This window comes from Colobus angolensis, unplaced genomic scaffold, assembly GCF_000951035.1.
Source record: "Colobus angolensis palliatus isolate OR3802 unplaced genomic scaffold, Cang.pa_1.0 Scaffold60, whole genome shotgun sequence".
NCBI classification, from domain to species: domain Eukaryota; kingdom Metazoa; phylum Chordata; class Mammalia; order Primates; family Cercopithecidae; genus Colobus; species Colobus angolensis.
Window position 1 is genome coordinate 1,583,431 of NW_012119599.1, and position 11,419 is coordinate 1,594,849.

The 11,419-nt window shown below is 48.2% G+C and overlaps 1 protein-coding gene across 1 annotated transcript in view; it reads left to right on the forward strand.

Annotated features, from left to right (window-relative positions):
• SYMPK (symplekin) overlaps positions 1–11,419 on the forward strand; it is a 55,323-nt gene that overhangs the window by 12,233 nt on the left and 31,671 nt on the right. Inside the window, 6 exon segments of the mRNA XM_011962972.1 lie at positions 2,044–2,150; positions 2,292–2,357; positions 4,058–4,111; positions 4,208–4,281; positions 7,985–8,111; positions 8,853–9,102. Of these exon segments, the coding sequence (XP_011818362.1) occupies positions 2,046–2,150; positions 2,292–2,357; positions 4,058–4,111; positions 4,208–4,281; positions 7,985–8,111; positions 8,853–9,102 (676 nt within the window). The 5' untranslated portion in view covers positions 2,044–2,045.

Here is an 11,419-nt window from a genome sequence, read left to right on the forward strand (position 1 = left end):
CTAGAAGAGTAAACTGAGAGCCAGAGAAGTTCAATGTCTTGCCTCAGGTCATTCTGTGTATGCATAAACACATACTTGATAAAAATGGCTTGAACTACATGTATTGTCCTCTGATGCAACAGGCTGTCGGGGACATTTTTTCATGATAATATATTAATATATTGAGATTCACCAATTTTTTGTTTTGTTTTGTTTTGTTGTGTGATGTAGTCTGTCTCTCTGGCCCAGACTGGAGGAGTGCAGTGGCACGATCTCAGCTCACTGCACCCCTCCACCTCCTGGGTTCAAGCTATTCTTCTGCCTCAGCCTCCTGAATAGCTGGGATTACAGGCGCAGCTAATTGTTGTATTTTTACTAGAAATGGGGTTTCACCATGTTGGCCAGGCTGGTCTCAAACTCCTGACCTCAGACAGTCTGCCAGTTTCGGCCTCCCAAAGTGCTGGGACTACAGGCATGAGCCACCGTGCTCAGCGTCACCAATTTCTTTTTACCCTGTTTCCTCTGCTGGTTTTTGGTTTATCCTTTCAGATTTTTTTTCTTTTTTAACATATATATATTTTTGGCTTTTTTTTTTTTTTTTTTTGAGACAAGGTCTCACTCTGTGCAGTTACCCCATTTTGGCCCACTACAGCCTCTGCCTTCACCTCCCTGAGTAGCTGGGACTACCAGGCGCGCCACCATGCCTAGCTAATTTTTGTATTTTCTGGAGAGACAGGGTTACATGTTGCCCAGGCTGCTCTCCAACTCCTAGGCTCAAGCGATCTGCCTGCCTCAGCCTCCCAAAGTGCTGGAATTACGCGCATGAGCCACTGCACCTGGCCACATTTTTCTTTTTTTTTTTTGTAAAACGGAAACATATAGTCAATGCTGTTTTCAGCTTTGCTTGTTTTCATTTAATATATGCAGTCTCTGTCAGTGTCTAGAGACTGTTCTCATTTGTTTTGTTTTTTTCCTTCCTTTCCTGTTAACAGTTTCATAGTCTGTTTTTTTCCTTGTAATATAAATTTATATTTATATATTTTCTTTTTCACTTTTTTTCACAGGTGTTGGAGTCCCGTGGTCTTTTATTATGTATGTGTATAACCGTGTTTTTCAGCCAGTCTCCCTGTTTGAGGACACTTGGATTGATTCTCGTCTTTTGCTATTGTGAATAGCTGTGTAATTGATATATCCTGCTGTGTTAATCATTCCATAATTTTGCCAGTGTGACTGTGTTAGATGCCTAAAAGCCCCCTTCCTCCCTTTTAAAAACAGCTTCATAGTGTTCCAAAGAGTGGCTGAAACATAATTTATCGAAGCAAGCCTTTTGTGATGTATTGAGTGCCTACTATGTGCCAGACTCTGTGTCTGGTATTCCTCAGAGCTGTGTTTTTGAAAGTTTGCTCTGGGCCAGGCACTGTGGTTCACGCCTGTAATCCCAGCTCTTTGGGAGGCTGAGGCGGGTGGATCACCTGAGGTCAGGAGTTTGAGACCAGCCTGGCCAACATGGTGAAACCCCGTCTCTACTGAAAATACAAAAATTAGCTGGGCGTGGTGGCATGTGCCTGTAATCCCAGTTACTTGGGAGGCTGAGGCAGGAGAATCACTTGAACCTGAGAGGCAGAGGTTGCAGTGAGCTGAGATCGCACCACCGCACTCCAGCCTAGGTGACAGAGTGCGACTTCATCTCAAAAAAAAAAAAAAGAAAGAAAAAGTTCGCTCTGGTGCCCAGTCCAGAGCGTTGCACATTGACGTGGGCCATCGTTCAGCAGGTGTTTGTGGTTGGCCCACTCTGTGTAAAGCACTAGAGGTGAGGCTTAGACCTCTGGCTCTGCCTTGGGAGATGTCAGTCTCCCCCAAGTTACAGCCCCCATGCACACATCCATAAGCCAGAGACAGAGCCTGGAAGGGAGAGGGACTTCTGAAGGCGTGACTGGGGAGGAACAGGCTGGGAAGGAGGGTTGAGCCCTTTGTAGATATTCAGGTGACAATCTAGCCCAGCCCATCTGCTGGTCCCCTGAGCTTGATCCATCCTCTTCTTTCCCAGGGACAAGCTGACGGCAGCCATGGCGAGTGGCAGTGGGGACAGCGTCACCCGCCGGAGTGTGGCATCACAGTTTTTCACTCAAGAGGAGGGGCCAGGAATTGATGGCATGACCACCTCAGAGAGGGTGAGTGTGGCGGGCAGGGCTTGGAATGGGGAAGCATAGCCCCTGGCTTTGGACAATCCACGTTTAGGTGGCAGAGCCCTGGGAGTGCCAAGGGGGCTGGACTGGGCTGGCACTATCCCCTGCCCCTTCCCTTCCTTACAGGTGGTGGATCTTCTGAACCAGGCGGCGCTGATCACCAATGACTCAAAGATCACAGTGCTCAAACAGGTGAGGGCCCCGGGGGCATCCTGGGCTGAGCAGGTGAAAGGAGGCTGGGAACCTGAGAAAGAAGACACTAGCGGTAACACCAGTGTCTAAATTTACACACGCAGTGTGTGCCAGCCATGGTGCTCAGTGCAGGCCTCTGCTCTTCTAGTTCTCATGAAAGCTCTGTAAGGCAGGGTAATTTCATCCCTGTTTTGTACAGAAAGAAGCAGACCCCGGGGCTTAAATCATTAGCCCAAGGTCGCTCTGCTGGGAAGTGGCTGAACTAGTACTTTAATCCTGGATCCCAGCTCCAAATCCTACACTCTTCATCATTGCATTTCTTCTCTGCCAGTGTCCAGTCAGAGAAGGTGACTGGAGGTGGCGCAGACATGCCTGTCACCAGACATTGATGACCCAGTATGGGCAGGGCTGGGATGACCCAGTATGGGCAGGGCTGGGATGGAGAAGGAATCCCAGGATGGAGAAGGAATCCAGAGGGAGATCCTGACCCAGCCCAGGGATGAGGAGTCAGGGAGGACTTTTGAACCAAATCCTAGAGGATAAAAGAAGAGAAGTATACTAAATTAGAGAGACAGCATCTCTTTTTTTTTTATTTATTTATTTTGAGACAGAGTCTTGCTGTGTTGCCCAGGCTGGAGTGCCGTGGCATGATCCCTGCTCACTGCAGCTCCTGCCTCCCCGGTTGAAGCGATTCTCCTGACTCAACCTCCTGAGTAGCTGGGATTATAGGCACCTGCCACGATGCCTGGCTAATTTTTGCGGTTTTAGTAGAGACGTGTTTCACCATGTTGACCAGGCTGGTCTCAAACTCCTGAGCTCAAGTGGTCCACCCACCTTGGCCCCCCAAAGTGCTTGGGATTACAGGCACGAGCCACCGTGCCCAGCTGAGAGAGGGAGAGCGTGTCAAGCTGAGGACACAGAAGTGTGTGCAAAGGCAGAAGACAACATGGGGCACTTTAGGCTGGGCATGGTTCAGAGCAGGAGTTGGAGTTCAGAGACCAGCGAGGTTAGCATGCCTGTGTGATAACCCGTTCGGCTCCTTGATCAGCCTGTAGCCTTGTGGAGTAGCCCCACCTCCGAGGTGGAGTGGATGTACCTGGTGCCTCCCCGTGGGTGGTCATGAGGCAGTTTAGCAATAGTAGCTTGAGTTGTAGCAGCCAGGTCCTGTGCCAGCTCTTTGCTTATTGGAGGATGTCCATGAGAAGGGCTGATTCCAAAGAGTCTGGCCAGCACAAGGGCTTCAGGAGTTGGGTTCTCACTGTGAAGATGTTTGCTGAATCATGGCAATGTGAACTGGGGAGCAGAAGCAGGAGAGTGGGGAGAACTGATGGACAGGTGGAAGGAGGCCAAACCTTAGGAAGGCCTGAGCCCTGGGGCATTTCCCTGTTTTATTCAGCCCCCTCCTGTGTCATGTCCTCACTATCTACCAGGACCTGTGCCTTGTAGGATCTCATTCTGGCCTCCTAATAATCCCTTTTGAGTTGATATTTAAGAGTCTCATTTTATAGATGAGCAAACTAAGTGTCAGAGACCATGCCCAGGGCATAGCATTCTTGGTGGGGAGCAGCAGAGCCAGGCATTGAGATGAGTGTATCTGCTGCCTAGCTCTCTGCTGTCTTCCCCTCTACTCGCCTGTCTGCATTGGTTGGCCCCTGGTTTTATATGGTTATTCTTCCTCCCCACCCCCACTCTCCTTCCAGGTTCAGGAGCTGATCATCAACAAAGACCCCACACTACTGGACAACTTCCTGGACGTGAGTGACTGACAGAAGATAAAGGAGTGTGGTGTAGGGAAAACGGGATGTGGATCCTAGTGTAGCCCTGATCCGCTTTCTCTCTGACATTGGCAGGAGATCATCGCATTCCAAGCAGACAAGTCAATTGAAGTGCGAAAATTTGTCATCGGCTTCATCGAGGAGGCATGGTATGGGGTGAGGCAGGGAGCCCCGGGAGCATTCTCACTGGAGGCAGCCTTCAGCTCCTGGCCTGGCCTGGAGGCCACTACTGAGAGGCCTGTCTTCTGTTTCCCAGACCCTTTCTCTCTCTCTTGCACACTGATTCCCCAGTAAATACTTAGTAAGATTGAAACCCTGGGGTCATCTGTGATTCCTCTGGTTCTTCCACACTTCACATCTACATTGTCACTAAGGACTGTGGGCTCCACTTTGAGAATATCTGCAGCATCTGACCATTTGTCAATCGCTTCCTCTACCACTACACAGGCCCAAGCCACCCTTCCCGCCTACCTGACGACTTCAGTGGTCTCGCTCTGGCTCCCTTGCTTCTTTTTCTTTTTAGTTAAATTCATATAACAAAACTAGCTTTTTTTTTTAATCTTTTTTTTCTTTGAGACGGAGTCTTGCTCAACTATTGTCCAGGCTGGAGTGCCATGGCGCGATCTCAGTTCACTGCAACCTCCTACTTCCGGGTTCAAGCAATTCTCCTGCCTCAGCCTCCCAAGTAGCTGGGATTACAGGCATGCACCACCACGCCCAGTTTATTTTTATATTTTCAGTAGAGCCGGGGTTTTCCCATGTTGGCCAGGCTGGTCTCAAACTCCTGACCTCAGGTGATCTGCCCTCCTCGGCCTCCCAAAGTGTTGGGACTATAGGCCTGAGCCACTGCGCCCTGCCCTTTTTTTTTTTTTTTTTTTTTTTGAGACTGAGTTTTGTTCTGTTGTCCAGGCTGGAGTGCAGTGGCGCGATCTTGGCTCATTACAACCTCCACCTCCCGGGCTCAAGAGATTCTTGTGCCTCAGCCTCCTGGGTAGCTGGGATTACAGGCTTCTGCCACTATGCCTGGCTAATTTTTGTAGTTTTATGAAAGATGGGGTTTTGCCATGTTGGCCAGGCCGGTCTCGAACTCGTGACCTCAAGTAATTGGCCCACCTCGGCCTCCCAGAGTGCTGGGATTACAGGCATGAGCCACTGTGCCCAGCAAAAATCAGCTATTTTAAACTGAACAAGTTAGTGGCATTTAGCACATTCACAGTCTAGTTCCAAAGCATTTCATCCTCCAAAGAGGAATCACCGTACTCATTTCCCACTTCTAGTACTCAGCAGCCAGAGTGATACTGTTAAATGTAAATCAATCTTGGCACGCCCCTGCTCTCAGACCCCAGCTGGCTCATCAGCTTACTTAGGTGGAAACCCAAACCCTCACCTCAGCTTCATCTCACTCCTGGCCCTGTCTCCCCTGCTCCTCAGAAGTCACTGTTGGATTTCGTAGCCTGTCTGCTTGCTGTGCCTGCTAGGGACCCTCGTCCCCAGGTTGCCACCTGGCTCACCCTCTCCCTTCCCTCAGGTCTCTTCCTCAGAAAGCTCTTCCTGCCCACTCCCATGCCGCCCCACGTCTCGGGCACCCCGCCTTCAGTGTTCTTTACAGTGTTCCTCACTCATTGAAATGACCTTGATTCTTCCCACAAAATATCAGCTCTTTGAGGACAGGGCTTGACTTTTTCTGTCTTGCTCACCACTTTGTCCCCACTACCTGCCTGGAGCAATGTTGTCACCTAGTAGGGGCTGACTACGTATTTGTTGCACACGTGAATGAGTTGAACATAACGGTCACCACGTGAACGCGTACTGTGCCCTACACTATATTAGGTCCTTTCCCGTGTTATCCTCGTAATCTTTATGGCAGCCTCGATGGATACTGTGGTTATCCTCTATTTACAGAAAGGGAAACAGGTTCAGAATGGTAAAGTGACTTGTTCAAGCTGGTCACTTACTCATTTATTCATTAAACATTTACTGGATGCTTTGTGACTGGGAGGAAGTAGAATAGCTGCTGTGTATTAAATATTTTTGTTTGTAAGGCACTATACTAAATGCTTGAGCAGCTTCGTTATTCATAGTACTACGGATCAGTGGTTTGACCCTTTAACTGAAGAGAAGACAGGCTCAGAGAGGTGAAGTGAATTTTCTTTTTTTTTTTTTTTTGAGACGGAGTCTCGGTCCGTCTCCGGGGCTGGAGTGCAGTGGCCGGATCTCAGCTCACTGCAAGCTCCGCCTCCTGGGTTCACGCCATTCTCCTGCCTCAGCCTCCGGAGTAGCTGGGACTACAGGCGCCCGCCACCTCGCCCGGCTAGTTTTTTGTATTTTTTAGTAGAGACGGGGTTTCACAGTGTTAGCCAGGATGGTCTCGATCTCCTGACCTCGTGATCCGCCCATCTCGGCCTCCCAAAGTGCTGGGATTACAGGCTTGAGCCACCGCGCCCGGCGAGGTGAAGTGAATTTTCTTAAGGTCATACAGCCAGAATGCGGCAAGGCTGGCATTTTATTTATTTATTATTTTTTTGAGATGGAATCTCACTCTGTCACCCAGACTGGAGTGCAGCAGCGCAATCTCGGCTCACTGCAACCTCTGCCTCCTGAGTCAAGTGATTGTCCTGCCTCAGCCCCTCGAGTAGCTGGGATTACAGGTGCCTGCCACCACACCCAGCTAATTTTGTTTGTTGTTGTTGTTTTTTTGTTTTGAGTTGGAATTTTGCTCTTGTTGCCCAGGCTGGAGTGCAATGGCGCGATCTCGGCTCATTGCAACCTCCGTCACCCAGATTCAAGCGACTGTCCTGCCTCAGCCTCCCAAGTAGCTGGAGTTACAGGCACCCACCACCACGCCTAGCTAATTTTGTATTTTTAGTAGAGATGGGATTTCACCATGTTGGTCGGGCTGGTCTCAAACTCCTGACGTTAGGTGACCCACCTGCCTCAGCCTCCCAAAGTGCTGGGATTACAGGCATGAGCCACCGCACCTGGCCGAGGCTGGGATTTTAACTCATGTCTGCAATGCCAGAGCCCAAATATCCTATCTCCCCATTTACTGGGAGAATTCATGGTAAATTTTCTGAATTTGTAAAATGTCCATTCAGCAAATACATACCATGTGACTGCTGTTGTACCAGGCATCCGTGGTAGCTGTAGTATAGCGGTGAGCAAAAACGTGTTATTCCTGACTTCGTGCAGCTGACAGCTAAGTTTCATACTTTTTGACTGATTTAATTAATATTTCAGATTGCAATGTATGTTGTGAAAATTCTGTGCTGAGCTCCTGTTTATTCATTGAACAAACATTTATTGGAGGCCCTTCATTTTTTTCTTCAACGAAAATGACCCTGCTGGGGTTATTGCTAAGCTAGGAAAGGGTCCCCACTTTTTGAGCCCTCAGACTGAGGCAAGCAAAACTATGATTACAGAAAACAAAGTGCTTTAAAGTAGCCATGGCTGGTGTTTACTGAACGCTTTCTGCATGTCGGGCACTCTTCTAAGCACTTTACATGTATTGTTGCAATTTTCCCCAAAAAATTGCATAAACAATTGAGATAGATACTATCATTCTAAATTAGGTGAAGTCACTTGTACAGTTCACACAGTTGTCCGCCCCTACTGTCCCTTCTGTGAACAGCAGGCCCCTGAGAGAGCAAAGGAGTTGGGGTTGCAGGACCAGTCTAGACAGAGGTTCAGGGACGGCTCAGTCTGGAGGCGCCAGGCACCGTTCCCAGTTTCTGGATGTGCCATTCCTGTCCCCTGAGACAGGCCCCTGATTTCCCTTCCCTCCTGAACCTCAGGCTCCTCCCGCCTACTCTAAGACCACACCTTGACCTCACCCCTTTTTTCTCCATCCCCCAGCAAGCGAGACATTGAGTTGCTGCTGAAACTCATTGCAAACCTCAACATGCTCTTGAGGGACGAGAATGTGAACGTGGTGAAGAAGGCCATCCTCACCATGACCCAACTTTACAAGGTGGCCCTGCAGGTGAGAGTGCCTTCCCCACGCAGGACCATCCTGCCTGATAGGTCTTGTTGACAGGCTAATATGCTGGGGTTCAAAACTAGCATCCGAGCATACTCTTTATGGGCAAGATGTGCCGTTGGTCTGTAGGAACAGATAACAGAGAGAGCTAATGTTGTCTCCTGGGTCAGGAAGTTGCACTTAACCATCATTCCTTCCATTGACCATCCATTTATTCACTCAGTAGACATTCCCTGAGACATGTCCTCTGTGATGCTAGGCTAGGTGATGCTGGGGACACAGCAGTGACCAAGACAGCTTACTGCCTTCACAGTGCTCATAACCCAAGGAGGGAGGTAGACCTTGATTAATGAATCACATAAATATTGATGATGGAGTGTGATAGGAAAAGAACACTCTGTGGTGTGATGTACATTAGCATTAATAAAATGAATGAATCCATTTAATCACCACCACCTTGTGAAGTCAGCATTGTTACTCCTTTACCTTAAAACGTGCGTCTTCGTCACACTGAGTAGTCACTGTCTGCATCCCCATGAGGGCAGGGCAAGGCCTGGCAACTACTCAGTCCTGTCTCCAGCATCACCCAGCACTGGGCTGGGGCAGAGTTGGAACTCAGTAACTGTTAACCAAATGAATGTATTCATCATTCATGGTTCTCTAGGTATCGGTGGAGGGTGTTGATGATTGATGCATTGTCTTTCACCTTTTTGTCCCTTCCATTCCTTCCTGGCCTACTGGCAGTGGATGGTGAAGTCACGGGTCATTAGCGAGCTGCAAGAGGCCTGCTGGGACATGGTATCTGCCATGGCGGGGGACATCATCTTACTGTTGGACTCTGACAATGACGGCATCCGCACCCATGCTATCAAGTTTGTGGAGGGCCTCATTGTCACCCTGTCACCTCGCATGGCTGACTCCGAGATACCCCGACGCCAGGAGCATGATATCAGCCTGGACCGCATCCCTCGTGACCACCCCTACATCCAGTACAGTGAGTGCTTCCTTCAGCTGCTGCCCCTGAACAACCCTGCACCAGTTTCCTCTCCTTCACGCCCCTCCCTCTCTCCCCCTTGTCTTTCTTGGTTTTAAATTTCTGAAACAGTGTGCGCAGTCGCTAAGAGCCCTGATGGAGGTTCACATCCCAACTGCACTGCTTACTCATCATGAACTTGGGCAAGTTGCTTGTCTCTGTGCTTCATTTTCCTTTTTGTAAACTGGAGACGATAGCATAGTCCCACTCTCACAGGTTTGTAGTGAAGTTCCATGAGTGTGAGCCAATCAATGCGCTAGTTTTATGGTTTTCTTTTTTCTTTTTTTTTTTTGAGACGAAGTCTTCCTTTGTTGTCCAGGCTGAAGTGCAGTGGCGCAATCTCAGCTCACTGCAACCTCTGCCTCCTGGGTTCCAGCGATTCTTCTGCCTTAGCCTCCCAAGTAGCTGGGACTACAGGAGCCCGCCACCACACCCAGCCAGTTTTTTAAAAAATTATTTTTAGTAGAGGCGGGGTTTCACCATATTGGCCAGGCTGGTCTCAAACTCCTGACCTTGTGATCCGCCTGCCTCGGCCTCCCAAAGTGCTGGGATTACAGGCATGAGCCACCCCGCCTGGCAGTTTTATGGTTTTCTTACCTGCAAATTATAAAAGTAGGACATAGGCCAGGCGTGGTGGCTCATGCCCCAGCATTTTGAGAGGCTGAGGCGGGCAGATCACTTGAGGTCAGGAGTTTGAGACCACCCCTGCCAACATAGTGAAACCCCTTATCTACTAAAAATACAAAAATTAGCCAGGCATGGTGGCGGGCACCTGTAATCCCAGCTACTTGGTAGGCTAAGGCACGAGAATTGCTTGAACCCAGGAGGCAGAGGTTGCAGTGAGCCGAGATTGTGCCACTGCACTCCAGCCTGGGTGACAGAACGAGACTGTCTCAAAAAAAGCGTAGTATATATACACTTGGTGTCAAACAATATGGGTGAGTATAAAGGAATAAAGTCCCCTCCTTCAGTTCTGCTTTCCAGAGATAAACGCTGGTAAGAGTGTTATGTTTCCTTCCAGATCTTTCCTGTGCAGGTGTAGGTATTTGTATGTGTATATGCATAGTGTCTGCGTTTGTTTGCTTTTCTGTTTGCAAAAACGAGGCCATGCTTTATGTTTTCATCTGAGAGACATTAAAGTATAGTAGCTTGTGTCTGACACGTAGCCTATTTTCCCTTGTCTCTGAGCCTGATTCCTCATTGGTAAATTGGGGATCATTATTATAGCATCTAATTTAGGATGTAGGTATGAGCATTTGGTGAATTAATATGGCTGGAATAGTAAACATTCCGTAAATATTGGCTATTCTTACATATTGTCTGACAGCCTTTTTGACTTAATAGTGTCAGTGACATCTTTTCCCATGAGAATCATGTTCAGTTGCTATACCATATTCCATAGTATAGTTACATTACATTCTCCTAAGCAATGCTCTCTTGATGGTCATTTAGATTTTTAATTCACTATTTTAAATAACGTGGCATTCAAATCAAAACTACAATGAAATACCGTCTCACCCCAGTTAAAGTAACTTTTATCAAAAAGACGGACAATAACGAATGCTGGCGAGGACGTGGAGAAAGGAAACAATTGTACGCTGTTGGTGGGAATGTCACTTACTACAGCCTAAAAATTGTTTGGAGTTTGGAGGTTCCTCAGAAAATTTAAAATTGAGCTACCATATGATCTAGCAATCCCACCGCTAGATATGTACCCGAAATAAAGGAAATCAGTGTATCAAAAAGATACCTGCACTCCCATATTTATTGCAGCACTAGTCACAATAGCCAAGACTTCGGAGCAAACTAAATGTTCATCAGCAGATGAATAAAGAAAATGTGGTACTCATACACAATTGAGTACTATTCAGCCATAAAAAAGAGGAGATCCTGTCATTTGTAACAACATGGATGGAAGTAGAAGTCATGAAGTGAAATAAGCCAGGCGCCGAAAGACAGCTTTGCATGTTCTCCCTTATTTATGAGAGCTAGAAACGAAAACAGTTGAACTCATGGAGACAGACAGTAGAATGATGGTTACCAGAGACTGAAAAGCGTCATGGGCGGCTGGGGAGGAAGTGGGAATGGTTAATGGGTACAAAATAATAGTTAGAACAAATAAGATCTAGTATTTGATAGCCAGGCATGGTGGCTTGTGCCTGTAGTCTCAGCAACTCAGGAGGCTGAGTTGAGAGGATCACCTGAGTCTGGGTAGCGGAGGTTGCAGTGAGCCGGGATCACACCACTGCTTTCCACCCTGGGCAACAGAGTGAGGCCC